Source organism: Schistocerca piceifrons, chromosome 7, assembly GCF_021461385.2.
Source record: "Schistocerca piceifrons isolate TAMUIC-IGC-003096 chromosome 7, iqSchPice1.1, whole genome shotgun sequence".
NCBI classification, from domain to species: Eukaryota; Metazoa; Arthropoda; class Insecta; order Orthoptera; family Acrididae; genus Schistocerca; species Schistocerca piceifrons.
In genome coordinates, this window is record NC_060144.1 from 491,649,072 (window position 1) to 491,676,091 (window position 27,020).

Here is a 27,020-nt window from a genome sequence, read left to right on the forward strand (position 1 = left end):
AGTGGTCACTACCACACAGGTCTTCATGCATTGGGCATATGGTAAGAGGCTAGGGCTGCAGATGGAAAGGTCAATGGCGGAGTACGTGCCATGTGCCACACTGAAATGTGTGAAGGCACCATCGTTTAAAAGGGAGAGGTCGAGCTGGCGCCTCGACCTGTTGCCACTGACCCACCCCACAGAGGGTTATGGGCGTTGAAGTCGCCCAGTAACAGGAAGCCGCCAGGACATGCTGCGGGACATCATCATCCGGTGGAAGATAGAGACTGCAGACAGTAACAGTCTGTGGCGTCCACACCCGAACAGCGACAGCCTCTAAAGGTGTTTGTAGAGGGACGGACTCACTGTGAAGGGAGTGAAGGACATAGATGCAGACGCCACCAGACACCCTTTCATAAGCTGCCCGGTTCTTATAATAACCCCGACAGCCATGGAGGGCAGGGGTTCACATTGCCGGAAACCAAATTTCTTGAAGAGCAATGCAGAAGAAAGGGTGAAGGCTGAGAAGTTGTTGGAGCTCAGCAAGATGGTGGAAGAAACTGCCGCAGTTCCACTGGAGGGTGACATTGTCCATGGCTGAGAAAGGCGGGAAGGGACTGGGGAGGCAGATTACGCCGCTGGGTCACCTGCTGCCACCGATTGAGCAACTGTGCAAGTGCTATCCATGGTGTCTGAGGGACCGGCGAGATCAAGGTCCTCAGCGGACGCCAGGATCTCGACCTCTTCCTCAGACACAGAGCTCGAAGGGTGCGGTGGGGTCGGTGCCACAGCAAGTTCTTTGGCCTTAGAGGTCTTTCTCTTGGATTTCTCTCACTGAACCTTGGGTTTCACCGGCTGGGAAGGCTTCACCGATTCAGTCTCCAGGACGGAGGAGGATCGCGAAGCCCTATGACCAGCTGCTGGTGGGAGCTTTGCCACTGTCTGGCGTCTGGTGGAAGCCTGGGAAGGGAGGGACCCCAGGGACCCCTAACGAGTGAGAGTAGCTGAAGAAGTTGGACGCTTCTCCGGCTGAGAAGCGGGGACGGACGTCCCCGGTAGGTGAGAGGGTGTTGCTCCTGAGGTAGGTGGCGCAGGAGCAACCGGGTGGGTAGAGCCTCCCCACGGGCAAGGGGGCAGGAGGGGGTGTACTGCTCGTCGATCCAGCCGGAATTCTCGAAACTGATGGGGCTAGCACAGTTGTTGTAGCAGCAGCGTAGGAAGATGTCATTCTAACAGGATGGAGTCGGTCATATTTCCTTTTGGCCTTAGTATAGGTCAGTCGGTCCAGGGTCTTACATTCCACGATTTTGCGCTCTTTCTGGAAGATTCTGCAGTCTGGCGAGCAAGGTGAATGATGCTCTTCGCAGTTGACACAGATGGGAGGCGGGGCACATGGAGTATTGGGATGTGATGAGCGTCTGCAATCTCGACATGTGAGGCTGGAAGTGCAGTGGGAAGACATATGGCTGAACTTCCAGCACTTAAAGCCCCGCATTGGGGGAGGGATATAGGGCTTGACGTCACATCAGTAGATCATCACCTTGACCTTCTCCGGTAATGTATCACCCTCGAAGGCCAACATGAAGGCACCGGTTGCAATCTAATTATCCTTTGGACCCCAATAAACGCGCCGGACGAAATGTACACCTCGGCGCTCTAAATTGGCGCGCAGCTCGTCATCAGACTGCAAAAGAAGGTCCCTAGTAAATAACTCCCTGGACCATATTTAAACTCTTATGGGGGTGTGATCGTAATGACAACATCCCCCAACTCGTCACAAGGAAGTAACCATTGCGACTGGGCAAAGGATGCTGTTTGTATCAGTACTGACCCAGAGCGCATTTTGGACAAGCCCTCCACCTCCCCAAACTTGTCCTCTAAATGCTCGACGAAGAACTGAGTCTTTGTGGATAGAGAACACTCCCCATCAGCTCTCGTACAAACTAAGAGTACGGGCGAATAACTGCTACTACCATCCTGAGACTGGCGCTCCTTCCACGGTGTGGCCAGGGAGGGGAACGTTTTCGGATCATACTTCTGAGCGTTAAACTGAGCCCGAGAACGCTTAGAGACTGCTGGAGGCTGGCCACCAGCGAGAGATGGTGTACCACGCTTCCTTGCGGGTCATCCGCCCTGTTGCCACCTACTCCGACCAAGGGCCCTCCCCACGGGCGCCACCCAGCCTCAGCAAGGGCCAGCTGGCAGGATGGCAGTTGCCAGGAGTCCCGATACCCCAGGAGGATAGGCATCTACTCCTTGGCATACTTGGGGAGTTAACGGCGCAGGCATCAGTAGAGCAATCCCTGTGTTGTCAGGGGGCTACAACCAACAGGTTACTTGCGGCCCCACCACAACGGACTGGCTACCGTGTTGGATTTTAGGTGCTAAAATGTTCGAGGTCATCGTCTCAGCAAAAAGCAACACTGCACGGTGCATAGTTGTAATCGCACCCGGAACGTATCCTGCCCCAAGAGGTGGAAAACGAGAGGGGCAGCATTGCGAAGACGAGAAAGCCGGCTAAAGGTCTCATTGCACGACGGATACAGTGCACAATGTAAGGCGTCCTTCCCCAATTGGCTCGGTCTTCGGAAGAATTTAGAAAGATGGAGGTCAAACCCGAGAGGGGACCATCACATAAGACCGAAACATATGAGACTCCTTTTAGTCGCCTCTTACGACAGGCAGGAATACCGCGGGCCTATTCTTACCTCCGAACCCGCAGGGGGAGGGGGGTGGGAGAGACTGCTAGTGCATGTTGCTAACTTTATACGAAAGATAGACTGAAGTCACTTCGACTCAACGAGTCGGACTTTATTGTAAGCTTCGATGTCGTCTCACTCTTCACTAGTCTCCCTCTCATCGTCACTCATAAGAAGTAAGTTCGAAGTCGATGTAACAGAGCAATTTCATAATGCCCTCTCTTCAACCTACGTTTTATTCAACAATGAACATTTAAGCAAATTGACGGTGTTGGCATGGGTAGTCCTCTCTCCTCTGGTAGCAAACTTTTTAATGAAAGACTTTGAGGAAAGGGCACTTGATGCGGTAGAACTTAAACCAAACGTCTTCTGGCGATATTTGGGTAATATCTCTGTCGTGTGACCCCACTACGAAGAAGAGTTGTCAAGCTTTTTGCAGCATCTGGATTATATGTGCTATGGAAGGGGAGAAGGGAGCTGTTTGCCATTTCTGAACGTATTGGTCAATAGGAGAATGGACTGATAGGCGTGGGTCTACAGTAAACGGAATGACCAGCTAATAGCCACCACCCATCGCAAATTATGGGCGTATGTACACCGAAAATGCATCATCCAAAATTTTTCGCAGTTTAATATCTGTTGATAACTTTTAATATCCTGCTATTTCCGAATCCGTAAACTTTGTAGCGAAACTATATTTAATATGCAATGGAAGCAACAGCATACTCATTTGTGAATGTATGTAATTAATTGTTATTATAATGTAAATATTGTAAACTGCTGGGCAATCGCCAAGGGAAGTCTGTTCAAATGTATCAATAACAACGACGAAATGGCAGTAGGTATGCCGTTGTTTACCTTTGCGTATGGAGACAGTCTGTCGTGTTGCGAGTAGAGACGCTGCGATTCTAACCGATTGCCTTCCCCATAAGTGTCCGTGGCTGCTGGTTCTCAACCAGCAACAGTAGCAGCACCAGGTTGGTTGGTTGTTTTGGGGAAGGAGACCAGACAGCGAGGTCATCGGTCTCATTGGATTAGGGAAGGACGGGGAAGGAAGTCGGCCGTGCCCTTTGAAAGGAACCATCCCGGCATTTGCCTGGAGCGATTTAGGGAAATCACAGAAAACCTAAATCAGGATGGCCGGACGCGGGATTGAACCGTCGTCCTCCCGAATGCGAGTCCAGTGTGCTAACCACTGCGCCACCTCGCTCGGTAGCAGCACCAGCGGCTCACCATTCTCGTCACCTACATGCTTCGTCATCTGCACAGCCACGACGTTGTAAGGCTGTTCACTGACAGAGTATACCTAATGTTGTATAGGCGTTGCCCAGTGGCATTTCTTCAGCAAACTTTAATGATTGACTTCCTTGAATAATAACCTGCTATAAAAATGGTTCTGAGCACTATGGGACTTAACTTCTGAGGTCATCAGTCCGCTAGAACTTAAAACTACTTAAACCTAATTAACCTAAGGACATCACACACATCCATGCCCGAGGCAGGATTCGAACCTGCGACCGCAGCGGTCGCGCGGTTCCAGACTGTAGCGCCTAGAACCGCTCGGCCACACCGGCCGGCAACCTGCTATAGTTAAAAGCCTGTAGGGCACCTGTGTTGTCATTGTCCTCAGACATTATTACCAAGCAGGGTCCCTTTCCTTTTCACACAGTCACCGAGTATCATAAAAATATGAAAACTGATTAACTATTTACTGCCAGTTTTGTTTGTTTGTTAATGACTAGTTTCACTCAAAATTTTTCTGCCTCAGTAATTGTTCATTCTTGTACTGTATATCAGAGGCGAAACTAATTTGCAATTCTGAGTATTAATTTCACTCAGACTAACATAAAATTTAAGTGGCAAAACTGATAACTAAAAGTACAGCACAAATTAAGACCACGCAGTTTAATTTATTCTGTGTTTTGCTTAGCGAGTGACTTCTGTTGGCTTGGCATGTACTTTATTGTTCTTATGTTAAAACTGAAATCAGTTGCTCATTTGCTTAAAGTAAATTCAAAAAATCGTTCAAATGGCTCTGAGCACTATGGGACTTAACATCTGAGGTCATCAGTCCCCTAGAACTTAAAACTAATTAAATCTAACTAACCTGAGGACATCACACACATCCATGCCCGAGGCAGGATTCGAACCTGCAACCTCAGCGGTGGCTTGGTTCCAGACTGTAGCGCCTAGAACCGCTCGGCCACACCGACCGGCAAGTAAATTCAATTCAGTCTTTTAATAATTAAAGGTACATTGCTTGCCTTTTTCTAAATTTTGCATTAGGTTACGCTGAGGTTACTAAATGTCCTTTTTTTTAAGTAAGAAAGTTTCACTTACAGTGAAGTCATTTATTTAAGCAGCAACTTCATTTAATTTTGATTCAAAATTTAGTATTTCAGAATAAGTAACTTTCGGATTCATTTATTTTCTCATGAACTGTTGTGTTGTGTAAAAGTGAGACAACCTTCTGTTGTCACGCCACTGATTATTTGTCTGATTTTCGTTGCCATTACCTTTCTTAGGATTTTGGATATTCATCGCCTTAGTGGGCTAGCGACCGTTTAATTATTACTTTTTTTGTAATCAGTATGTTTTGTATTAAATATTACGTGATGCCCTTCTCTCCTCCTCCTCTCCCCTCCCATATGCACTGAATTCCACCCGTTGAAAAATTATCATCAGTATTTACATTAGGTTTAGAATAGATTCTACCTTCAGAAGGGTCTGTTGTCCAATTTCTTCCTACTAACCGTTATTATTTTCCGTCGGTAACGATAGACTTATTCACCGTAAAATTTCATTAGACATACGCGATCACGGTCATTTATGTTGTTGTTGTTGTTGTTGTTGTTGTTGTTGTGGTCTTCAGTCCTGAGACTGGTTTGATGCAGCTCTCCATGCTACTCTATCCTGTGCAAGCTTCTTCATCTCCCAGTACCTACTGCAACCTACATCCTTCTGAATCTGCTTAGTGTATTGATCTCTTGGTCTCCCTCTACTATTTTTACCCTCCACGCTGCCCTTGAATGCTAAATTTGTGATCCCTTGATGCCTCAAAACATGTCCTACCAACCGATCCCTTCTTCTAGTCAAGTTGTGCCACAAACTTCTCTTCTCCCCAATCCTATTCAATACCTCCTCATTAGTTACGTGATCTACCCACCTTATCTTCAGCATTCTTCTGTAGCACCACATTTCGAAAGCTTCTATTCTCTTCTTGTCCAAACTGGTTATCGTCCATGTTTCACTTCCATACATGGCTACACTCCATACAAATACTTTCAGAAACGACTTCCTGACACTTAAATCTATACACGATGTTGACAAATTCCTTTTCTTCAGAAACGATTTCCTTGCCATTGCCAGTCTACATTTTATATCCTCTCTACTTCGACCATCATCAGTTATTTTACTCCCTAAATAGCAAAACTCCTTTACTACTTTAAGTGTCTCATTTCCTAATCTAATCCCCTCAGCATCACCCGATTTAATTTGACTACATTCCATTCTCCTCGTTTTGCTTTTGTTGATGTTCATCTTATATCCTCTTTTCAAGACACTATCCATTCCACTCAACTGCTCTTCCAAGTCCTTTGCTGTCTCTGACAGAATTACAATGTCATCAGCGAACCTCAAAGTTTTTATTTCTTCTCCATGGATTTTAATACCTACTCCGAATTTTTCTTTTGTTTCCTTCACTGCTTGCTCAATATACAGATTGAATAACATGAGGGAGAGGCTACAACACTGTCTCACTCCCTTCCCAACCACTGCTTCCCTTTCATCCCAAAATCACTAAAAAACTCCAGAAGCGACAAAACACAGACACCACAGCCAGCACTACCACCAAAAAATCTCAAACCAACCCAGACCATAACGAACACATGGGCACTGCTCCCTCCCTTGCACTCTCTCCTCAGTGAGACCACACCTCTTTCCTCTCCTGCCCTAACCCTCAGTTCCTTAATGTCAAGCTCCTGACCCTCGAAATCAGAAAGTATGTCCCCCACATTCTCGTCATCCAAATCATCCCCAACAAAGATTTGGCCCCCATCAACTAATATCCCAACTTCCATCCACACTGACCTTCTCCTCAAACTCTCCCCATGTTACGTCTGCGCCCGCGCGCGTACGCACACACACACACACACACACACACACACACACACACACACACACACACACAGACACACACACGACGCACGCACGCACGCACGCACGCACGCACTGCTCCACCACCACCCATTCAAAGAACCCCAGCCTCCCTGCCACCCCACTTCCTCACTGACATGATCATGATGCTTGGTTCTGAGACCATGACAGAGGAGGTTGTCGCAGAACTCTATTCCAATCCTTCTTTCGCCCACCATATCTTCAGTGACATTTGCCGAACCTTCAACATACTTCACAAAGCATGCTCTCCCCACCAACCACCTCTCCACAGAGGGAGCCCTCATCTACAACCACTGTCACAAAGCCGAACACTCCAAATCTCCCCCCTCTCCCTCGCCTCCAGTCCTACAGATGCCAAAAATGACTCCTCTATAACGACCACCTAACTGTAAGAATCCTCTCACCTACCTCCACTGTAAGCAATCCAACTTCCTTGAAGAATATCCCAACTTAGGTTTCCCCCCCCCCATCCGCAACACCTGCGATGGAACTCGCCCTATTTACTCCACAAAGTGCAAGGCCAAACCCCTACCTGTCAAGCATGAATTAACTGGGCCTGTCTATCCTATTGATAATCCCATCCAGCCCAACAACCCCTCCATCCACCCCTACTGCTGAGGACATCATCTGTCTCCTTACTTGTTTTGGATTGTTTTGAGGAAGAGACCAAACAGCGAGGTCATCGGTCTCATCAGATTAGGGAAGGACGGGGAAGGAAGTCGGCCGTGCCCTTTCAAAGGAACCATCCCAGCATTTGCCTGGCCGGACGCGGGATTAAACCGTCGTCCTCCAGAATGTGAGTCCAGTGTGCTAACCACTGCGCTACCTCGCTCGGTTGTCTCCTTACTGTTGTCCTCCTTTATTTTATTTGTGTAAAGTAATACTGATTCTTTTAAGTCACTATGTTCACATTTTCTTTATATTTTATTCAGTTTTTATATTTTATACTAAATATTATTAACATGACAATACTTTGTAAATGAAACAGCAAACCACGCATGCAGCATGTGATAGCATAGATCTGGTCCGCCTCCTCGTGGCTAGGGACGGAAACGGTGCAGCTACTCGCAAACTAACCATTTGTGAGTATCTGCAACGACTAAGAGACCAAGACTTGCTGCAGACATACTGAAATCAGTAAGCTAACAACCCACCTTAGTTATCAAGGCGGTGGGTTTCGAATGTGGTTAAATGTAAAAAAAAAAAAAATGTTGTCCTCCAGAATATCCGCCTCTTCCAAACAAGATGACACCAGTTGACATCACAGCAGCTGAGAAGAGTGCTCCACCTACCATCTTCGAAGGATGCCACAGGTATAACAAGTCTTATTGTATTTTATCCTTATAAGCATTTTGTCATATTTTATTGTCAATCTAGTAAGGTTTCTATTACTTTCTAAATTAAATTACAGGTCTGATGATGGTCATGTAATATGACCGAAACCGGTCACCTACGTTCTTGTAGCATCCGTGTGCGATCAAGACTGAATTTTAAAGAAAAGTTTTTTAACTGTGTGTGATGCAGCGTCAAGGGTAACTGCAGCCATGGTCTCCGAGCTGATAGTCCATGTTGCTGCAAACGTAGTCGAACTGTTCGTGCAGATGGTTGTCGTGTTACAAACGTCCCCATCTGTTGACTCAGGGATCAAGACGTGGCTGCACGATCCGTTACAGCCACGTAGATAAGATGCCTGTCATCTCGACTGCTAGTGATACGAGGCCGTTGGGATCCAGCACGGCGTTCCTATTATCCTCCTGAACCCACCGATTCCACATTCTGCTAACAATCATTGTCGACCGACGCGAACAGCAATGTGGCGATACGATAAACCGCAATCGCGATAGGCTACAATCCGACCTTTAACAAACCCGGAAACGTGATGGTACGCATTTCTCCTCCTTACACGAGACATCACAACAACGTCTCACCAGGCAACGCCGGTCAACTGCTGTTTGTGTGTGAGAAATCGGTTGGAAACTTTCCTCATGCCAGCCCGTTGAAGGTGTCGCCACCGGCGCCAACCTTGTGTGAATGCTCTGAAAAGCTAATCATTTGCATATCACAGCATCTTCTTCCTGTCGGTTAATTTTCGCGTCTGTAGCACCTCATCTTCGTGGTTGAGCAATTTTAATGGCCAGTAGTGTACGTATCATCATCTCTTCTATACAGGAGTTATTTTGCGTGAGCTTAATTTCAGTGCAACACCTGCCAAAACAGGACTTTTTGGTGTTCATAAAGATCGTGGTGACCACTAGAGTGTCTCCTTCGTATGAAGAAGACGTTAGGAGTACAGAGATACATTGCTGATAGGTAGTAGGTGGCTAAGGTCAATCAGGTAATGGCAACCTAATAGACGTGACAGTTCCCTCAGAACTCGCTGTTAGGAGAGATACAGCTTATTCTGGGAACGGCAGTTTATGGCGTCAGTGCTGCGTTTTTACTGGGAGCGAGTTTTTAAACTGGACCTAGAACGCCTCTTAGTCCCACTTTTGTCGGTGACCTGCAGAAGTCAACAAACATCGACAGTGTAGTCACTGTCCATCACAGAGGACCTTGGTAGGCGCCATGTGGACATAAGTCAGCCTCTAAAGCTTCATGCACTTACAGGAATAGTGAGCCTTTGAAAATCGAGTGTCCTATTTACTGTTCGCAAAACGTGATAGCACGATCGGAAGGGGACTGCCGCCGCCGTCTGCATAGCACGGCGAAACGCTATGGCCTACAGGTTAGGTAACTTGCCAATGCGCTCCAATATTGTTGCTCATTGCTAGCATCTCTCTCTCCCGCTCGTCTCAACCCTACAGTGGCTTGCTTGATGTAATTTACTAACTTTTATTTTTTACTGATTGTTGATCACGTGTGAAATCTCATACTGAATATTGGTGTACTCTATACTCCGATTTTAGTGCTTAATGTTGTTGTTCTTGATCTGATCTTAAATCTTGACTGCAGAAAATTTGTAATTAAATGAGTCAAATTCGGGCTCCTCCCGCTGTTAAGGTTGCGGTACGGATCTTTCTATTCACCGAAATCTCCTTGTGAAGCTGTGATTAACTGTTGGTCAAACTGAAAGCTTGATTCACGTCTCTAAGTAGGTTCGAAACAGGGTCTTCCAAGAGCACAGGTGCGGCATCGTCTTCTTAGGCTTTTGTTAACGGGAAGTGAAGGGCAGAAGAGCTGTAGCACCACAAAGTAACGCAAGCAGAAGGGAATACAAGCGTCTCGATACAAAAGAGCAAAATAGCAAAGAAGGGATGGCTAAATACAGGTCGCAACAGCATGGATGACTGAAAAGATACACGACGTACATATCTAAAAAACGAGGAAAGAAAGAGAAGCATCTTCATGAAGATTAATTATTTACTGTCCCTTTTTTGGGATGCAAATATTTTATTCATTTCTACATAGACAATGAAACTTTTACCTTTGATTGTTGTACCCAAATGTTTAAATGACTCCTATAGTGCGTGGAAACTGAAAAAGAAATCATTTTTCTCTAATAAGCATGTGTTAGGAAAGGAATTAATTTGCCTATTTTCTGTCTTCGCACTGGGCTACAGAGTATGCCTGCTGGTAGTTTCTGCGTGACAATGAATCGTGATTTAGTTGTATGGGTATGTTTGTGATGAAGATACGGATGTCCATATCCCATTCAGTGTATTTCAGATTTCCTGAAGTACGTGCTGCATCAGTTTATTTTATGCGTCCCAGTAGTTTGACAATTGAATGTCACATTATCTCTCCTTTGTTGATGTGCGCTATTACTGGTACACGTCTTATATACAAAGTTAATTGTATGAGATTATCTCCAGGTTTAGGTATTAGAGTGAAATAAACCCTTTCACATTTTGTAGGTATTATCTTTTTATCTTTCCTTCGTCACAATCCTTTTGAATGACCGTTTATCACGATCACTCAACACACTTTCGTCCGTGTTGTGACTTAGCGGATGATATATGTAACTGCAAGTTTTCTCGTCGTATTCCATAAATAAAATCTTCTCGAGTGTTCAGCCAAGTGGTGGTTTCGTCTTCTCGCAATGTTTTGTCTTCAGGCTGGTCATCCCATAAAATTTTATCGTACGCGGATGATGTACTCCCACTTTCCCTGAATGAGGTATAAATCTTAGTTTCGGTGCCTCTTGAAATACCAAACACTTAGGCTTCCAGTATACGAGTACCAACAGTTTGCTCAGGTCCGAATTACCTTGTCTCCAACAGAATGCACTAAACTAAACTGAATACTGCTCTGACCAGCGCTTGCAACGTATCGGAGGCATTGCACAGGTGGTCAAATACAGTACGGCAACCTGCAAGCTTCGCTAGTACCTGAATTTATGCCTAGAACCTACACTCTCCTTATTTCAGCACTAAACCTCTCTGGAATGCATAACAACTCGCTTGCAACGTCTGCGGCTGGAGTGTGTTGAGCATTTCATGAAAGTTCTCACTCATACTAAATAAACACGTAACGAAACAAGCCGCTCTTCGCAGTATCTTCTGTAACTGTCCTATTAGTTCAACCTGATAAGGGTCGCTGGCTGACGAGTAGCACTCAAGAGCCGATCGAAAGAACTTTTTTTTTTTTTGTTACTGCACTTCGTTAGTCTATGAAGATTCTAATAGGATATAAACATACCACGTGGATTTGCAGCTGAAGAAGGCACAGCAGAATGGGAGAGCTACGAAGTTAGTGAAGATGAAGCTGATGACTTAGAACTGATGATAATCCCACCAAATGCAGTGAAATAGCGGATGAAAAAGACAACGAATAAACTGCTCTGAAGATGTAGCAGGTACTTTTAGAAGTTATAAACACTAAGAATTAAGCTACTGTTACTGATTTTTCTTCAGAAACTAAGCAAAGAAAAGCATTACGACATGGGGTGGAAAGTGGTGCATTATCCACAGTAAGAAAGATGGAAACCAGCAGGTCCCTTGGCTGGTACGAAAAATATGGCGGACGAAAGTGTACCACGATTCTACGACTACATGTTTGACAATGAGAATGAAGTCCTGGTAGTGAAATGGCGGGGCAAAAAACCAATATGCGTAGCCAAAAATTACAGTACTATTACTCTTTTGAGTTGTGCTAAGAGATACTCATGGTAAAAGAAAAAGGAAGTATTTGTTACAATGCTACATCTTATTCGAGAATACAATATGGCCATATGGGTGCCGTAGACCTGTTGAACAAGTAGGTATCATTTTATAGGACGAGGATAAGAGAAAAGAAGTGGTGTGGACCATTATTTACCCAGACGATTGATATATGCATGGTAAACACATAGTGTGCATACCAAATTTCTAACCCAAATGAGAAGATCTCACTTTTGTATGCCCAAAGGAATACAGTCTAGGTGTACCTCTCAAAGAACACAGGATTAACACCGAAATGCAAAGGCCCACAAGGAATCAAACTGTTGGGAGAACGGGTGAGTGCATACGTACGACTAGATCCAGGAAACCACTTTACTGTGTCAAGTAAAACAGTGACGAGATGTGAATACTGCAAAAAATGACAAAAATGTGTTATAGGTGCAATGTCGGTGTGTATGACATGTGTATTGTTCATTTCATACTGAATAGACACTCAGTAACATTAAATACAGTGTTTTTATTTGTTCACGTGATTCTTACAGTTTTCTGCACTGGAAGCAACATTGTGCATTTTGATGGCTAATGTTGCTGATGTTCCAATAATGGGATGGCGGATAACTTTTGTATTAATATCCTGAACTTTTTCAGAATACCTTTTACTTTCATGTATTACTCAGCGTATCACATTCATGTAAAAAAACTTAAAAAACAAAATGATAAATTTTTGGCAAGCTCAGACAGCAAGGGAAGATGAGAAAGTGGACGTAATATTTGCAGGATCTACATAAATGAAACAAACTCTAAGACTGTATTATAGAATTTTATTTATTTTTTTAATGGACTTGTAGTCCGGGGTGATATGTTACAATACAGCATCACCAGTCTATTGCGGTCTAACTGTGTTGGTGAGGCGGTAAATTTCCACAGGGCAGTGACTCCGTCACTGCAATTCACTTTGGAGGTGTGGCGGTGGGACTTGTAGTCCCGTACCATCCTCTGACGGTGATAGTACTACATGAGTCAGGCAGAAGAATTTTGCCTAACATGGGCGGGTGAAGGTGTGGCGGTGGGACTTGTAGTCCCGTACGCCAGGGCAGGGGAGGATGTGCGTGTATTATAGAAGGAGAAGAGGAAGTAGATGAAGATGAGATGGGAGCTATCATACTGCGAGAGAATCTTAGAGATCACAGAGACCTAAGCCAAAACAAGACCTCTGATGTAGACGATATTCCACGAGAATTATGATATTTGGAAGAAAACTATTCCACCTGGTATAAAAAGATACGTGATAGACAAAATATTATCTCACTTCAAGGAGAAAGTAATAGTTATGATTTCAAGGAAGGCAGATACTAACAGGTCAATTCAGTAAGTCACGGTTGCAGAGTATTGACACGAATTATTTACAGAAGAATGTAAGGACTGATACAAACCGACCTGGGAGAAGACCACTTTGGGTTCGGGAGAAATGCAGGAACACGTGACACAATAATGCTACTAGGACTTACCTTAGAATATAAGTTGAAGGAAGTCAAACCGATGTTTATAGCATTTTTGTTTCAGAGAAAAAAAAACTTCTGACAAGGTTGTCTGGAACATGAACTTTAAAATTCTGAGGGTGTCCGGGATAAAGTAGAGACAAGAAATGCTGTCTCCAACTTCTACAGAAACCAGACTTCAGTTGTAAGAATCTAAAGACATGACAATGTAGCAGTAATTGAGAAGTGAATGAGACAGGGTTGCAGCTTATTCCCGTTGTTATTCAGTCTTTACTCGTACATAGAGCAAGCAGTTAAGGAAACACAGGAAAAAGTTGGAAATGAAATTAAAATACAGCGAAAAGGAATTAAATATTTGAGGTTTACTGAGAAAACTGTAATTTTGTCAGAGATGGTGAAGGACTTGAAACAACAGTTTAACGGAATGGATGGTTCATAAGCAAAACAAGGATACTGGAATGCAATAAAATTAAATTTGGCAATACTGACTGGATTAGACTAAGAAAGGAACGCTAACAGTAAAAGTAGTAGGTGAGTTAGCTATTTGGGAAGCAAAATAACTGACATCTGAAGTACGAAAAATGTGAAGTGAGAATTTGCAACACCAAGAAAAGCATTTGTGAAAAAGAGGAATTTGTTAGCACAGAAAAATGGTTCAAATGGCTCTGAGCACTATGGGACTCAACTGCTGAGGTCATTAGTCCCCTAGAACTTAGAACTAGTTAAACCTAACTAACCTAAGGACATCACAAACATCCATGCCCGAGGCAGGATTCGAACCTGCGACTGTAGCGGTCTTGCGGTTCCAGACTGCAGCGCCTTTAACCGCACGGCCACTTCGACCGGCTGTTAGCACAGAACATAAATGTAGAAGTTAAGAAGTCGTTTTTGAACTATAACCTTCTACGGAAGTGAAACATGGACGGTAGAAAGTTCGGACAAGAACAGAATAGCTTTGAAATGTGACAAAGCGAAGCGATTGGTTGACGGGAGACTTGTCAGTTTGGTAATGGAGAGGTAGGATAGACTAACGTTTCAGTTTAAGCAAGTCTTAGGACACAGTACTCTACTGATTAAGATAACACTTGACATCTCATCCGTCGGAATTGGAAAATGGTGAGAGAAAAAAATACTGCATCGGCTCAGAAGTATCCGGACACCTACTGGTGGACATTACTATGAGATGTATTCATTCTTGTGAGAGCTTGAAATCTGCTGGGTACACTTTCAATGAGGTATCTGAATGTCTGTGGAGAAATGGCGCCCATTCTTCCTGAAGAGTCGAAAGCTATGGAAGTAGTGATACTGGACGCTGGGGTCTGGAGAGAAGCAGACGTTGTAATTCATCCCAAAGGTGTTCCGTTGGGTTCAAGTCGGGAAAAAGGGCAGACCAGTCCATATATCAAACTGATACAGTCATCGTGTCCGACCTGTGCCTCTTCTGTGTAGAGTACACAATGCTGTAAAATCGGTTAATATCATTCCGCATTTAGCATTTTTAAGAAAAATTAGGAGAATACACCCTAACCACGAGAAAAGACCCTCTTCTGTACTCGACTGGTTGCGCTACACATGATGACCGCTAGCGTTCTCCAGGCATTCGCAAACCCAAACCCCTCCAACAAGGTATAGCGAGATTCATCCTTCCAAATCACTCTTTCCAGTCATCCAATGTCCAGTGGCCTCGCTCTTTACGCCACCTCGAACGTCGCTTACTACTGACTACAGAGATTTGTGGCATATGAAGAGCTACTCCGTCGATCATTGTACACCATTCCTTCTAGCTTCCTACGTACGATCATTGTGCTATCTGGGGTACTGGTGGTACATTAGAACTCACGTATGATTCCTTCTGTTGGTTTATGCAGCCACTCTCCACAGTGTTCGACAGTCCATCTCCGTCAGCACGTGAAGTCTGTCTGGCCTTGACTTAGCTGTTGTTGTTTCTTTCGCTTTCCTCTTCGCGTTCACAACCGGAACTACCGACTTGGACAGTTCTGGCAGTACTGAAATGTCTCTGAAGGATCTGTTATTCAGGTGCTGTCGAATGACTAGTCCACGTTCGAAGTCACTGGGGCCTGCTCTGCTGTTACTGCATCCCTACTGACAGCACAATACGTCGCGCCTCCTTTTGTACTGGCTGGTCTTCCTCTCGTGTCGTCTAGTGCTCCGTTCCTTATTACATATATAGACACTTTCATTACATAGCGTAAATGAAACAAATGGGCATCAAAGGGATGTCGAACACGTCTAAAGACATCACAGCGTGGTTGTAGTCCTGACAGACAGTGCTCACAATGACATAACTCGCAGCTTCTGAAGGTGACAACTGAGCTGGTCATTTATAAATCGTAGAGGAAAATGAAATCAACATCTCAGCTGAACACTCTAAGCACAACATTACTCAAACAATACTCTAAATTTGTTGGCAATTGCGAATATGGACAACCATCAGCTGTAGAATGGAATGACAACAATGAAAATTTGTGCCGATCCGGGACTAAAACCCTGATTTCCCGCTTACTGCGAGCGGTCGCCTTATTTGGCTATGCGTTCACAACTAACGGCCAGACCCAAACTTCCAAATGCCGTCAACAATGCGTCTTCAACCTATACTCCTACGTCCATTACGTATATTCCTATACAGGGGAGACGTTTTACTTGGAAGTCGCTTGCCCGATGTCGACATTGTCGGCATTCCATTCTACAGCTGATGGTTGTCCATGTTCGCAGCTGCGAATACATTTAATGTATTTCATAACGGTTGTAGCTGCCGCATTGCCTGTTCCTTTGTATCGTAATTCAGAATCATACAGGCACTGCAATATCGCATTACTCAAACAAACCAAGAAAACCTGAGACATCACAGCATTAACGTTACATGACAAGGAACTAACACTGATTGTCTGATCCCACGACGAAAGATAGTTTGGAGAGAAGTACCAGCAGAGGCACACAATATATGGTATCGTCTTAGTCGCATTCTTGCTGTATTTGCGCACAGTTTGTGGCAACACTGTTTACCTTGAGCAAGTACGTTGCCTTCGGACAGTGAGCTACGGCCCACTTGAGGATGAAGAGCGTCTTGAGCGTCAAGTTGTGGTAGGTGTCCAAGAAATCCTCGACAAGAATGTCGCCATGCAACGCCGCCTCCTCAGCGATCTCTGGCTGCAACAAGACGACATTTTACTGTTTTTCACGCATATTTTATTGCCATGAAAACAAATATAAAATTTTACTCGTAATTTTGAGTGCGTAAACCAGAATGAGTGCTTCTATTTCTTTGTAGTTTCGCAGTTTCGCAGATATATACAGTGTACTACCGGATGTTCAGAAAGTAGCTATACAGTGTCATATTGTGGTGTGCTAAGTAATGACTGATATGACTCAACTATTAATACAATATTTTCCACTGTTTAACATATTTGGACCATATTTCAGCAGTTATCTGTATTTGTTCGCAGGTCTGGTTTGATTGAAGACCAATGTCTTGTGTGACATCATTGTGATCCAGGTCACCATGCTGACAATTGAGCAAAGAGTGTTCCTTGCGGAGCATGTGTTCCGCAATGGAGACAAGTTTAACTCGGCAGTAGAAGCTGCATTTGCAGAAAAGTTCCCAGGAGTGGAGATGCCTAACCGCAATGCTGTACAGAATCTCATCACCAAGTTTCGAAAGGCCGGATGCGTTCATAATGCTCCAAACTCAGGCAGGCCATCGACATTCACATCCAAAGAGAAAGTGGCGGAGGTGCAAGACATGATGCTGCAAATTCCAAAGAAATCGTTAGACCACCAACTCGGCAGGCCCACGTGTCCGTGGATTCCCCTTACAAGATTCTCTGGACCTCACTGTCGATGTATCCGTACAAAATATCGGTCTTGCGTGAATTTTTGCAACGCGTTTCTGTTCCTCCTGCAGGACAATGGTCGGGTGATTCTTGACAACGTTTTTCACGGATGAGGCATGGTTTCACATCTTCGGTTACGTTAATAGCCAGAATACTCGGGTGTGGATTATGGAGAAGGTGTCCCCACTGCATGATCCGAAGGTTGGTGTATGGTGTGACGTGACTCGTAAACGCATCATTGGGCCGATATTCTTTCAGGACACCATTAATGCAGAAGGGTACTGCATCTGCATTCTGGAGCCTTTCCTAGGTGAACTGAAAGAGGACGAAATTGAGAAGGCCTAGTTCGAGCAGGATGGGGCGACTGCACATACTGCCCACAAGGCGATGAACTTTTTTTAAAGGACATCTTCGGTGACCGCATCATCTCTCGAGGACTCTTGCCTCCGCGTTCACTCGACTTAGCTCCACCGGATTACGTTGAAGGAAAAGGCCTATGAAAGCAATTCGCACAGCATACAAGAACTCCAAGCTGCACTGACATGTCACATTCGGAACATCATTCCGGATGTTCTGCACAAGGTCTTCAAGAACATGCAAAAACGTGTGCAACTGTATCTTCAAGTTGAAGGGGGATCACTTCCAGCATCTCTCATAACTTCCATGAGTTTAATACGGCAAGTTATAAACTGCGTAGTTACTTATTGAACACCCTGTATGTAGGCATATATACTATATAGACATTACTATTCCATAACAGCTGTTTTTATTGTTCCCTCTGTTAGGATATCACAGACTCGAGGACACAAACATAGGGACATCAGAAAGAAAGTTACACATGCTGTCCCCCACTAACACCATTCTGCAACAAGAGTGGCTTATTGTCAGAAGAGACTAGATGTTCCAGGTTTACTGTAGGGGCAGTTCTGCTACGGTACAGACATCTGGTGCATCACACAGCGGGAGTAAGATGGCGCGGCAACTGAAAAAGTACTCCAAAGTCTAAGTACGTGGGACAGTACGATTTTTTTAGGGCAAATCGTGAAGAACAAGACGCGAGGAAAATTAAGCAGAAGTACAGTTCTCTTGCACAAAATAGAACACCACCACTGCATGCATAACAGAAGCTTTGTTTCTCTCTTGGGATGTAAATTCGGCCAGAAGTTAGAAACAGCTTGAAACAAGACTCATCCGACAAAATGGTTATCTTCTATTGTTCCATAGTCCAGGATTTATGGCTTCAGCACCACGTTTTTCAGTTAGGGCACTTGCATGATATGGTTGGTTTTGGAATTGCAGCTAATCCCTCAATTCCTTTCTTATGGAGCTCCCTTAGTGTTATTTGGCGCTAGGTGTTTCGCTAGTGCGACATTCAGTTCTGCAGAGACTTTAGCATCTGTCGCCCTCTTATTTTTCGTCACAATCTTCTTTAATGACGATTTGTCACTTCCGTCAAAGCTGTGACTTACCACATGATACAGGCTATGTGACTGTGGGTTTTCTCGACCTATTCCACTGATAATAATCTCGGGTAAGCACCCCAGTGGTTCAAATGGCTCTGAGCACTATGGGACTTAACATCTGAGGTCATCAGTCCCCTAGAACTTAGAACTACTTAAACCTAACTAACCTAAGGAGACCACACACATTCATGCCCGGGGCAGGATTCGAACCTACGACCGTAGCGGTCTCGCGGTTCCAGACTGAAGGTTCTTGCTACGAATCTCAAGCTAACATTTAGCTTTCCTTCAACCAACTGTAAGTGATTATTTCACTTTTGGTTGCTCCTATTTTACGGTTGTTACTGTTTCCAGTGATTTATCGCCTATAGCGTAATTCAACAGTTACGGGCCTGTTGCGCAACAGAATTTTATTGTATACGTTTAAATTAAAAAAATAATCGGTCTAGCAGATGACCTCGGAACGGAGCAGGTTAGCGGTAGATTAGTGTGCCAGTCAGTATATCAATAGGATACACTGTCTGTGGAAAAGACGCCAGAACGAAGCAGACAGAAACGCAAGAACGGCTGTGCTACTTAACAGGGCACTGCGATGTAACGCACCGTAATTTCAAAGCCTGAGCGCCACTACAAAATCAAACGTACACAGATAATACCCAAGCTCGGCGATCCAGAATTATTACTAAATTACCACACTGAGCCAAAGAGCGCTGAGGGGTCCGATAAATGAGGACAAATGCGCTAATACAGTTACAAGGGGAACTATTTGTCGCCCCCCCCTCCCCCCTCAGATTTAGAGGTAAAATGGTCCAGTGGATAGACCGCCAAAACCTGAACACAGATCACGCTTGAAAACAGAAAGAAGGTGTATTGAACTGTGAAAAAAGAAGCAAAATGGAAACAGTGAACGGCCCAACACTGATCGTGTTGCAAGAATTCCGAGGTCGTAGTTGTGGGGTCACAGTGTTGGACAACAAAGCGGGAGATCGATCCCTGTTCAAGTCCTCATTAAAGTCTGTTCTCCTTCTGTTGTCTTGGCAGTTGTGGTACTATACATTGGTTATGTGATATGAGTCATGAGGTAACAATGTGTTACCGTGGCAAGTAAACGTGGTGAAGTAGTGGGAGCAGTTGGGACGCCGCATAGACCTCTCACAGATATGAAAACAACAAATAAACGGGCGTGAACTATGTTGAAACAAAGAAATTCATGAGTCAAAACTTAAAACGGAACGCAAGAGTCATGACGTGTGGTACTTGCGTAGGACAAAAAGGAGGTACGTACGTCTAGACGTCCCTTCCTTGCATCTTGCTGTTGCAAATGGACGTTACACCACGATAAAAGCACAAATTAGAATACAGCGAACAGATACCTCAATGACTGGACGGATAGTTCATAATTTTTTTGAAAAAAGGTATGGGACATCAGGGGGATTTGAACTCGGACCTTCCTCTTCGCAGTCCAACACCGCGACAGCGTAACCACAACGTCACATCTATTGATATTCGCTTGATGTTGGACATCTTGAACCTGGACAGTTCACTGTTTCGATTTTGCTTCTGTTTTTTCACAGTTCAGTACACAATCTTCCTGTTTTCATGCTTGATCTGTCTTCAGTTTTTGACGGGCTATCCACTGGGACATCTTACCACTAATTCTGAGGGGGGTGTAGGGGGGGGAGGGATGCGATGGGGAGTGCCCCTTGTTAGAGCCACAGGGTCATAGGCGCAGACTCAGCACATTAAACAGAGAGTTCAAGAACACACTCTTTTGCGCTGCCATTGTGTCGCTAGAACCAGAGAGATGACGATGATGATGTTTGGTTTGTGGGCACTCAATTGTGCAGTCATCAGCGCCAGTAGAAAGTCCCAATTTTTTCACAGTCCAATTTTGTTCACAGTCCAATCCATCCACTGTCACGAGTGTTGAGGATGATGATGAAATGGTGAGGACATAACAAACACCCAGTCCCCAGGCAGAGCCAACCCGGTCGGGAATCGAACCCAGGACCCTGTGATCCAAAGGTAGCAACGCTAGCCACTAGACCACGAGCGGAGGACTGGAGAACCAGAGAGAATGACAGTCTATTGAGTGTGAGAGAAACCACGACAAGATGATCGATGATGGCCAGCCTACTACCAGCTTGCTAACTTCAACACCGAGACCCAGCCAGCCTGATGCATACCACAGTCGGTATGCATACTGGGTCATCGAGGATGGGGAGACTAGTGAGCGGCCAGCCCTTCTCCCCCATTGGATTATCTAGGATGATCGGCAAGCTGCCATCTGTGAACTGCCCAGGCAAGCTGTGTCCGCTCAGCCTCCTGGCCGATTCTCGGGCTTTTGTTGCAGTCCTTAGTCGATCCACGGTGGTTGACCAGGGCCTAGTCTTTATGATGGTCGACATCATGGACCACAGTCGGCAGTGTCCACCTGAGCGAGCAACGGGCTGTCTCCGAGAGCGCTGAGATGGGAGCCGTACTAGGTGTTCACGGAACGTCCGGCAGGCAGCGCCTTCTTGGTCCCTCCACCATTGCCGGCACAGCACTGGCCGTGCCACTGACGTGAGGCGGCGACGTTACGATTCGCTGATTAGGCATTAGCACTCCTTTGTGGGCACGTGTGATTACGCCCGGTCGCCGACTGCAACTCTGAAGGCACTAATACCCCTGCACACTTTGCACGATAAATTAATGTCATTACAGATACCGCTGTATCACTGGCGCTTCGTGTCGTGACTGGACCACACACGCTCACTCTTCGCTTCACCTCCTGATCACAAAGGACCCCAACCCACGTTTCGCAACAGATCTCTTTGACTGTTTAAGCGCAATATGTCACGTTTATTTCGGAGAGAACTGCCAGTGATTTCCCCTATTGCCGATCTTTTCCAGATCTTCCTGCATTTTGTAAGTCTTCTGGCGTTGCATGCTTCCTGCAGAAAACAGCATCTTTGCCAAAATCCTTATGGAACTTACGAAGTTGACGCGCTATTTGTGAACGCGAACTTGGTGCAAAGCTCTTAGAAAATGCCAGTATTTTTTTGTTTTTGTTCGTTTTAAGTACAGTAAATCTAAAGTGTTCTATATTTCGAAAGTAATAGTAGTAGCAACCTATGACAACGAACATTAAATTTAAATTTTGCCAACTGCAATACACAGATCCTACTCGTATCACGATGACAGCTACCTAGTTAACACCGAGCGAGGTGGCGCAGTGGTTCAACACTGGACTCGCATTCGGGAGGACGACGGTTCAATCCCGCGTCCGGCCATCCTGATTTAGGTTTTCCGTGATTTCCCTAAATCGCTCCAGGCAAATGCCGGGATGGTTCCTTTCAAAGGGCACGGCCGATTTCCTTCCCCTTCCTTCCCTAATCCGATGCGACCGATGACCTCGCTGTCTGGTCTCCTTCCCCAAAACAACCAACAACCTAGTTAACATAGAGTTGTGCAGTAGTGTGTTGCCCCATTTGTTGAGAGTGTAAAATGGTATCAACGAGTAAAAAGGTGTACAGCCCACGGAAAAAAAGTTAGATGCATAAGATGGGTAAAGGAGAAATGTTTAAAAACATTGCTGCTGAATTTGATGTTGGAACTTTAACGGTTTCAGACTGGAAGAACAACCGGTCTTTGGTTACAAAATGATTATTTTGATGACTAAATATCGCTAATTGTTCGTCTGCAGAGATTAACGATAGTAATAATGGACTACCCGGCGAATTGGACGCCCAATCTGACGATATAACACATACAGGAATAACCTCGCAAATGGATAAATAATGCCTTATTTGGAAAGATAGGCAGAAACCAATTCGGCCGAGTAAATGCTGGTAAAACACGTGCGTGATCGTGCTGAACAAAACTAACCCACGAATTTGGCTCAACAGAAACTTAACTGATTATTTTGGTGTATGAAATGCTGTGTTTTTCCCTAATATCTGCTCAAAATTTATGTGAAAACTATGTGTGATTTGTGTACTTGCGTGACAGTAGATACAGGGTGTCCAGCGCAGGAGTTCCTGATTTCATAATTAAATATCTCTAAAACTAAGATCGCAAGACGAGTACAACAAACGGTACGTTTATTGCGAACGTTGTTAGAATTTTATACCGAAGTTATACAAAACTTTCGAAATAGTTCGAAAAGCTGCTAACAGAAGGCCCTGTGCACTTTACAGCGCGCGTAATTAAACTCGTCCTCTGCAAGCAGTCTTTGTAATAGCATCACAATCTTCTCGAAATGCCCACCACCCACAGTACAGAGGTGACGCAAAAGAACAGTGAAATTTGCCATCACATCCTGTAGCATCTCAACGGAAACGAATTCAGACGCTACAGAGATCGGCTATTCGTGCTCGTCCAGCGTGTAGGGATGGTTAAGGTAGACACTTTCTTTCGTCGCGTCCCAAAAAAAATTAGTCACAAGGAGTTAGAAAGAGCAAAGGTACAGGCTAATCCTTTCCTGCGCCAATAAGTGGACGGTAATCCAAAACTATCACTGTTCCCGAAGTATTCCTACAGAAAGCGAAGTGCCTGTTCGGTATGATGTGGTTTGGCCCTATCTTGCGTGAAAAAATTGCTGCCTTTTCGACCCTCCAACGGCGGCTTTGTGGCGAGGCATTGTACCGGATTCGCAACATAACGTTCACTAGTGATCGTTTCTCGCATGAAGAACTGGGCGAAAAATGCTTCTCCTGCCTACCGGAGCCCAAACTTTGGACGAATACAGTGGTTTCTTTCACACAAATGAGGATTTTTGGAATCCCATAATCGCCAGTTTTGTTTATTCACGACTCAGTTTGGGTGAAAGTGCGTTTCGTCTGTGAATCAGACATAGCTAACATCGAATCCTTAGTTATCAATCATTTTAAGGATCCGGTTCACAAACTCAGATCTCTGCAGCACAGCTCTTACAGCTACAGATGGGCCCAACAACATGTCGAATGGACAGCTTAGGACTGCCATCAAGTTCCCTTCACCGATGCACATATGCCTTCAACCACACAATCTTCGCGATATTTCTGACTTTGATAAAGCTCGGATTGTAGCCTATCACGATTGCGGTTTATCGTATCGCGACATTGCTGCTCGCGTTGGTCGAGACCCAATGACTGTTAGGAGAACATGGAATCGGTGAGTTCAGGAGGGTAATACGGAACGCCGCACTGGATCCCAACAGCCTCGTATCACTAGCAGTCGAGATGACAGGCATCTTATCCGCATGGCTGTAACGGCATCCACGGCATGGATTATGACCAAACCAGAGTCCTGACACAGACTTCCAAATACTGAGACTGTGTCATCAAAGAAGCCATAGACATCAGAGTAAGGGAGCCACAACTAAATCGTGACAGCGTTTACATCCTTAGCAAGGCGTGGGAACCCGCGATCACCCGGATTAAGAACAAAAAGGATATTTACCAGTGTGTACCAACTTCGGGTGAGGAGGGAAGAATAACGAGAGCGGTGCCGGCAGACCCTCCTGAACGAGAAGACCTAGGACGCAGCGCCCAGACGGCGGGAGAACGGATGCTGTACCTGGACCGCACGCGGGGCGCGGACCACACCGACTCATAGGAAAGGCCTGAGGGATGAGCAGGAGGGGGATTGTCCTATATATACCTGGCGCCGGCCCGCCTCCGGTCAGTACACCAGCGCACCTGATGATGGCAACGTGGTCGATTGCTGAAATATTGTTTCCTATGCACACTCATATCAGGCTGTTCACCGGAGATTTATTTCGTCATAAAATACGCCTGGAGAAATTGAAGAATCACAACATACAGACTTGTTACACATCCTGCGAGCATTTCATAAGTGCTCTCTCTGTCAGCTCCGTATACCTTGCTGCGCTCGGTAGCGGACGGTGCTCTGTATACAGCAACATCCCTACTTGGCAGACTGCGGCAGGAACTCACCGGCACGCCCTGCCCCTGGTGGCCGACAACGAAGAGCAGCCTGGTAGCCGAGGGCTCCCGCCGGCCCCACGTCTGCCGCACAGCGTCCCGCCTCTGGCGGCGCCCGATGGCGGATGGCACGGCCATCAGCAGCACCGGGCCCTGCTGCCACGTGCCCGACACGTGGCACAGCTCACTCCGCGGCAGCAGCAGCGCCGTCTGCTCCCCGGGCCGCACGTACAGCGCGGCGTCGCGGCTCCGCCGCAGCCAATCCAGCTCCGGGCTGTACACGGTCGTGTACACCAGCAGCACGCACACCACCAACAGCAGCAGCAGCCCTGCACATCCACATCTACAGCTGCAGACACATCAACATCTCTACCGACATCAGCTTTGCGATGCACACTGCTGAGTTCTGCAGCAACAAGCAAACCACCACCACCACCACAGAAAATTCCCAAATATCCACATCTAAAGCTATATACCAGGTGATTATAATTAAACTTTCCCTATTTAACACATTGAACACAAACTAATTAGTGTACTAGAACCAAACTTCGTAGTGTTAATGTCAAGTACATGAGGAAGAGAAATGATGCAGAATCAATTCAATTGAAACACATTTAATGTGCTGCCACGGTACATCAGACCATTACATACCACTTCCATCACTGCTACAAAAATGGCTCTATATGCCGCTCATCAGTGCCCAGAAGAGTCTGAAAGTGGAGGACTGCATTCCGCACGGCAGATCGAAGCATGTCCGTAGGTATGTTGGCTACCTCTCTTGATATGCTGCGCTTCAGATCAGCACATATGTGAATGTTCCCCTGGTAAAGCTTGTCCTTCAGGTAGCTCCGCAACTAGAAATCACAGTGGGTGAGAGGAAGTGACCTTGCTGGCTGATAATTCGGTCGTTTCCAGATCTGTTTCGGAGAAGCAGGTTACTTTCGCGAGCGATGTTCGGTGGTGCCCCATATTCCATAAAAGCTGTCGAGTTCAACGTGTCTCTCTCCTATAGGACGGGCGTGAGATGTTGGGGAAGCATATCACAGCAATGCTGGTCAGTCACACTGTCTTTGGTCCCTGAGCACCAACCTTTGGTCCTTGAGCAGCAACCTGTTCAAAAAAGAATGGGCCAATGACGAACATAGCCGTGACGTTACACCATAGGGTGACACATTCACCATACAGAAGAATTTAATGCACAGTGACTGGAGGTGAAGATACCCGCACTCGGCAATTCTGTGTGTTCACCTCACCCACCAGAGAAAAATGAGCTTTGTCTGTCCATAGGATGGTACAGACCCAGTCCTCGTCAACTTCAGTCCTTGCGAGAAAGTCGATAGCGAAGTCAACACGTCGTTGTGCGTCCTGTGGTGCAAGCTGCTGTACGATGTGGATCTTCTACAGATACCATTTGAGAATGGTTTGAAGGACCTTCTGTACACTGGACCACGGGATGTTAAACTGTCGTGACAGCACACTCACTGCCTGACGATAGGGAATTGCGCGCAGCGTTGTCTGCCATAGCAACAGCGATTTCATCAACCACCTGTGTTGCAATTGGTCGCTGACCCTTCCCAGAGCGACGTCCAGTTCTCCAGTTGATTCGCGCTACTTCATCAGGCTCTGCACAGCAGATGGACGAAGAGGACCCTTCTGTAATCCTTTCAGCTGGCCATGTTCTCTAAGTACAGTTGCAGCATTACTGTTGTTTTGATAGAGCTTCACCAATAATGCCCTTCTCCTTTTGTACAAGCTCATGTTGACACGTCGGAAAGTTCACTGCGACTGATCAGGGTTGTGAGACTGCAAATCACGATGGTTCCTGGTGGCCATAGTTGAAACTTGACATTAGTGCTGTGACGCATGGAAATCATGCACCCAATACTCTGGACATTAATGCCACCAAGTTTGATACTCATAATTACTTTCCATGTTATAATATGTTAAATAGGGAAAGTTTAATCATAACCACCCAGTACATACTCATAGGGAAATCTCTATGGAACTCAGCACTGTTATGTACACCATTTTTTTACCTCAGCAGCAGGCACACCACCACTACCTCTAGCCCAGCACATCCACAGTTACAGCTACACGAACATGAACATGACTACAGACATCAGCTATAGGAAGTATGTCATCTTGCAAACAAGCAGTGAGCATACCCACAGCAGTACTAACTCTGCATATCCACATGAACATCTCTACAGACTTCTGGTTTACGATGCACGCCAACTTCTACACCCATATCAAGCACACTAATACTAGCACCAACCCTGCATAGCCACATCCACAGCTATGCATGCATGGATGTGTCTACAAACATTGCCTTTGTGAAGTACACCATC

At 45.5% G+C, this 27,020-nt stretch overlaps 1 protein-coding gene across 1 annotated transcript in view; it reads right to left on the reverse strand.

The window, feature by feature from the left end:
• Positions 1–27,020, reverse strand: part of LOC124709042 (beta-1,3-galactosyltransferase 1-like) — a 38,843-nt gene that overhangs the window by 11,487 nt on the left and 336 nt on the right. The window contains exons 3-4 of the mRNA XM_047240688.1: positions 24,685–25,021; positions 16,477–16,620 (exon numbers count right to left, since the gene is read on the reverse strand). Coding sequence (XP_047096644.1) covers positions 16,477–16,620; positions 24,685–25,021 — 481 coding nt within the window. The remainder of the gene's footprint in view (positions 1–16,476; positions 16,621–24,684; positions 25,022–27,020) is intronic.